At 31.2% G+C, this 4,953-nt stretch overlaps 1 protein-coding gene across 1 annotated transcript; it reads left to right on the forward strand.

Moving 5' to 3' along the window:
* The first annotated feature begins 1,482 nt into the window (after positions 1 to 1,482).
* On the forward strand, positions 1,483 to 4,554 carry LOC132727114 (cholecystokinin receptor type A-like). The gene is made up of 3 exons (XM_060712520.1): positions 1,483 to 1,569; positions 1,818 to 1,971; positions 2,644 to 4,554. The coding sequence occupies exons 1-3, from the start codon at positions 1,492 to 1,494 to the stop codon at positions 3,084 to 3,086; spliced, it is 675 nt and encodes a 224-aa protein (XP_060568503.1). The 5' UTR covers positions 1,483 to 1,491; the 3' UTR covers positions 3,087 to 4,554.
* The last annotated feature ends 399 nt before the right edge of the window (positions 4,555 to 4,953 follow it).

Here is a 4,953-nt window from a genome sequence, read left to right on the forward strand (position 1 = left end):
AGTAACAGATTAGGGAGGGTTATTATCACACTCTTGACCACAAGGAACACATTACTTGATGAAATGTCATTCAACTTCTCTGCTTGTAAGAAAAACGTTGATCTGATTTACGTTTTCATCCTATTGAAAGGCCGATTATGTGTTTCATTTTTTATTTCACAATTTTGTTTTATCTTGCTAAGGTTCCAAAAATACTAATATGCCATATCCATGAACTGTCTTTATCTCCTTTAGCTCTTTTGGTGATGAATATAATCATGGTAGTGAATTGGTATTTTGTTTGAAAGCCAAAGTACTACTTTGTTTTATTACATTTTACTATCTTTACGACACAGTACCAAAAATTCAGCATTACTTTCTTCAGTTGTAAAACTCATGTTTCTATAGACTTTTACAAAATGGCTTTCTGAGACATAATTTACCTTAAATTAAGAAGTTAATAAATGTTTATTCAAAACATAAATAGAAATAATTAAATCAACATGGTGCATATATTAAATAAAACTGGAATAGTTCCGTTTTATATGACCACGAAGCAATCTCCCCCGCATTCCTATTGTTTGACTGTGTTTAATCAGAACTTCAGAGCTTCTTATAAGATTCTTCTCGTTTATGAAATTTTAAGATTGGTTTCAAAAGAAGTACCAAGCCGCGGGAAAAATTGCATAGTAAGACTTTAAGAAAAGGAGGCAAATTAAACATTCATTTTGTATTTGATCTTTTGTTTGATGTTGTTTTCTGTCTTAAGAACTGGCACTAAGAATAAAGTACTCTACGTTTGTTTAAAATGAAAGCTTTCGTGATCTTTAGGATTTTAATTGTTTAATTATATAATCTTTTATATAGTATGCAAACAATTTGTGGCATGTAGTCTGTATGAATACTTATTATCTATATGAACTGAAAGGTATTTTTAGTACTAACATAGTCTACATGATTTAGCATTTGTTTTTGTCTATAATGTACTTCTGATACAACAACACTATAGTTTTTGTAAATTAAATATTACGGATAATAAGAAGCGCATCGTTTGAATTCAATCTCAGCTCGATAAGTCAAAGCCGTGTTCATTATTCAAAGGGAGACATGTCGAAATAAAAATGAGTTGTCGGTAGAGATATTGGGTATAAGAGGCAAAATAAGAAAAATTCGTGTGGGTATTATACAACACATAACACAATAGTTGATGAATGTAAAATTTAGTCAAACAATGAAAAATTTGAGACAAATTGCAAAGATTTCCTTTACATAAATGTTAAAATAAACTTTATATATTCATGTACCATATTGTTTAAGGACCATCTTAAGAAATTCATATTGTTTTTCTACTTTCAGCGGTGTCAGTTGGTGTAAGTTGCTACACCTTAGTTGCGATATCTCTGGAACGATATTATCCATTGTCAACCTCTCTGTCTCGAACGGATGGCACACGTCGCTCATGGAGATATATTAGAGTGGAGTTAGAGATTTTTTGGAGCAGTGCCTTGCCCAATGAGTCCAATTGCAGCCTTTCACAATGTCATTGACCTCCGAACTGGCAATCACGCTTGTCGAGAAATTTGGCCTGAGGTAAACTTGTCCTCTCTCAAAACTAAAAACATTTTTCCCCAAAATGTTTCAGTGATTGATACAGTTAATTGTTGTTGCTTTCTATCTTGCTTACCATGCCTATTTCTAATCTACGATAACTGTAAGCGAGTCTATGTCTTTGACATTAAGTTTACTTTTAAAAAGGGAAAAGGTACACCAATCCAGTACAATTTACGTATTTATAAAAAAGGCACTATACGATCCTGGCTATATTAAATATTTTTCAGGTTCTAATTGAATATAAAATAGACCTCGTCTACGATGTTGCCTTATCTGTTATATTGTTGCTTATACCTCTAATAATGATGGGGATTTTCTACGGATTAGTCAGCAAGAAGCTTTGGATATCATCAAACCAATGCAACTATACCCCATCAATAGGTCAGTACCAAATATCAAACATTTCCAATGTATATAAACTATAAGAGATACTTAAGTAGCCGTTGTCTATTCGTAACATAAGTCCTTTATATTGTTGTAAATACAACATTCGAATACTCATATTAGAAAAGTAAGGTATGCCGTTAGTTCCAGAACTTGAACTCTGTAAAAAGACTGTTGTGATGAAATATTTATTGATGAAATATTTTTTTGCATACAGCCGCTGAAGCGGTATGTGAACTGTTAATATCGATATGCGTGCATAAGTTATACCTTTTATTCTAAAATTTACTACTTTGAATTGTTGATAGGTTATTTAATTGCAAGCCAGCAGTTAAATGTTCTCTTTATTCGTAATAACCCATTGTAAACCATCATGTCTGAACTATATTTGAAAGAAAAATTGTTATCAAACAAACTTATCATCACTCTAAATAAAACTGATTAACAGACAATTGCATTATGAATAAAAGTCCAAATGAAGAATGCGTTTCTAAGTACATCAAATTTTTGGTGAACTATGCGATAGAAAGTCACTGTTATTATTACCTAGTAATATGTCCGCAATTTTTTCAAGATTAAAACCAAAATTGCTTTCGTGGGATGCAATGCCAAATGCCTTCGATCAATTAATGTTATATATAACAATTGCCAATGACATTTTTTTTTCAGACAATTCTAACAAAACATCCGAGTATTCTTCACCTAAATGGAAATCTCGTAAAGACAAATACGGAGTAAGGAAATACCCTGCGCCAAGCAAAGGACCATCTATGATGTCACACAATTTATCCAACAGGAAGAGAGTCATTCGAATGCTAGTTGTCATAGTGCTTCAGTACTTCATATGTTGGGCACCAACATATCTTTTGAGCACGTGGGAAGCCTTCGATTTCATGGCAGTTATAAAAAATGTTTCACCGATTGCCAAATCATTGATACTTCTTTTGGCATATACCTCTTCTTTTATTCATCCGCTTACGTATGGTTTTATGAATAGAAACTTTAGACAGGGATTTAAAAGTCAGTTTCGGTGTTCAAATAAAGACAGTCCACAGGCGGCCTCATTTCGCAACACACAAAACGGTAGATCTCTTGTTGATTCTTGCGCTTGACACATGAAAAGGCTGCAACACAGTATTGAGGATTTTTTTGTTGTTGTTGTTTTTCGTTCTAATAAAAAAAGCTCTCTTGATGCAGTAATTCTTACATAGTTTAAATAACTTATCTGATAATATTACGACAGCCATCTTGCAATTTTAATTGCAACAAACCAAACGAAAGACTCCTTATTGATTCTTGAGCTCGATAAAAGTGTTTTAAAGTGTTTTCCCCTTTGAAACGAAAATCTCTGTTCCTTCTGACTGTATAATTTAAACGGTATACATATATCAATTTTACTGCGTATTTGTAAAAGGCAGCATAATTATTACTTGATGGGAAGAAGACAAAACCAAAACTTTGTTCAGTGGTCAGATAATCAGGATCCGAAGCTAATTATCTGGATTTCTTTTTATATAAACAGTGTGAAACTTGCTATTTGGCCTGAAAAAAAAAACATCCTCGGTTATTTTGTAAGGCATTTCAATATTTATTTGCAATTACTGATGATCAGCTAAATGGTTTGTATTGATATTGTCCAGTATTGAGGCGTTAATATTTTTTATCGTGATCTTGACTCTGAACGGAACTTGTCTTTTAGTATTTTTATTTTCTGAAAAGTTCTTTGAACCAGCAGAGATATACATATAATTATTTCATCAACTAATCTCACTGAATACAAGAAAAAGTATTTTACCATAGGGAACGGTTTTGATTCTTGAATTTATAAGGCTTTTGGTGTATAAATAACAGATACAATATTTGTTACGTAGTTTTAAAAATGAACATATTAAGTGTCAAGAACTAATGTCTTTGTATTCTTTCAAATAATACAAATGAACGTATAGTTTTTCAGAACTTGGTTTTGCTTATGACCCATTAATTATTATAATAAGAGCTATGTATTAAGTACGTTTTAGTACTTATCTTTAATTGATTTAACAATTGTCATTTACTGTTAAATCTTACTATATACCTTAATGCATAATATGGAATTTTTAAACATGTGATTAAATTATATTTAACGAGACTTAGCTTTCATAACAGTGACTATAATCATGCAGCGAACAACATGAGGTCATATATTCGTAATGTGCAGATTTTCTATAATTACTATTCGCTGTCTGACAAAAATGTGCTCTTTTCTTAAAGTTAAGTCTATTCTATACTATATCAAACATAAATTTCAGAAAAAAAAAATATTATAGTAAAACTTATACTGTACATGAACAGTTTCAATTAAACCGAGTCTGCACCATTTTCAATTTTGTCCTTTAGGGTTTCTGATTTTTTCTTTGTTTCACTGTAACATCACACACATTTTTAAATAAACATTCACATTGTTGGTTTTATAAAAACAACTGAAAGAAATAAATCTGCTCTGTTTATGTCTTAAAGGTTTATCGGCAGCATGATGTAATATAAAAACATTAAAAGCATTTGCAAATTGTTAAACTTTGCCTATATGTATACATATGATAATAAATTGTGGGTATTGATATTTTCTACTGTTTTCTTATTTAGTCTTTTGATTTATCATTATTTGATAGAAAATCACATGATAACAAATAACGGCGCATGCCCTATCAACAACCACAAACTTTCCTATAAAACATTTATTTCATCGGAGAAAAGCAATATACTATACATAATATTTTATGCAGTTTATGAAGCAAATACAAAGGAAACTTCTGGCTTTTATACGAAGCGTCTGAACGATTGTAGAGTCTCACCATTTAATATCTCTTCACTTATTTCCGACCGATATTATGTCAAAGAAGAGCAACATTAATGAGAAAAAAAATGCAACATTAAGGCACTTTCGGCATCACTGTATTTAAACTGTTGAGTTGTTTGGAATAATGCAGTCTACTAGCTATA

The sequence above is a fragment of the Ruditapes philippinarum genome, unplaced genomic scaffold (genome assembly GCF_026571515.1).
Source record: "Ruditapes philippinarum isolate M1 unplaced genomic scaffold, ASM2657151v2 ctg1006_1_1_1_1, whole genome shotgun sequence".
NCBI lineage: Eukaryota > Metazoa > Mollusca > Bivalvia > Venerida > Veneridae > Ruditapes > Ruditapes philippinarum.

What these genes read in the sequence shown, in the direction of transcription:
- LOC132727114 (XM_060712520.1), top strand. Translation starts at nt 1,492, where the DNA reads ATGAGTCCAATTGCAGCCTTTCACAATGTCATTGACCTCCGAACTGGC. An exon ending in GTCGAGAAATTTGGCCTGAG is followed by an intron (nt 1,570 to 1,817) that starts GTAAACTTGTCC and finishes AATATTTTTCAG; the next exon opens with GTTCTAATTGAATATAAAAT. An exon ending in CAACTATACCCCATCAATAG is followed by an intron (nt 1,972 to 2,643) that starts GTCAGTACCAAA and finishes TTTTTTTTTCAG; the next exon opens with ACAATTCTAACAAAACATCC.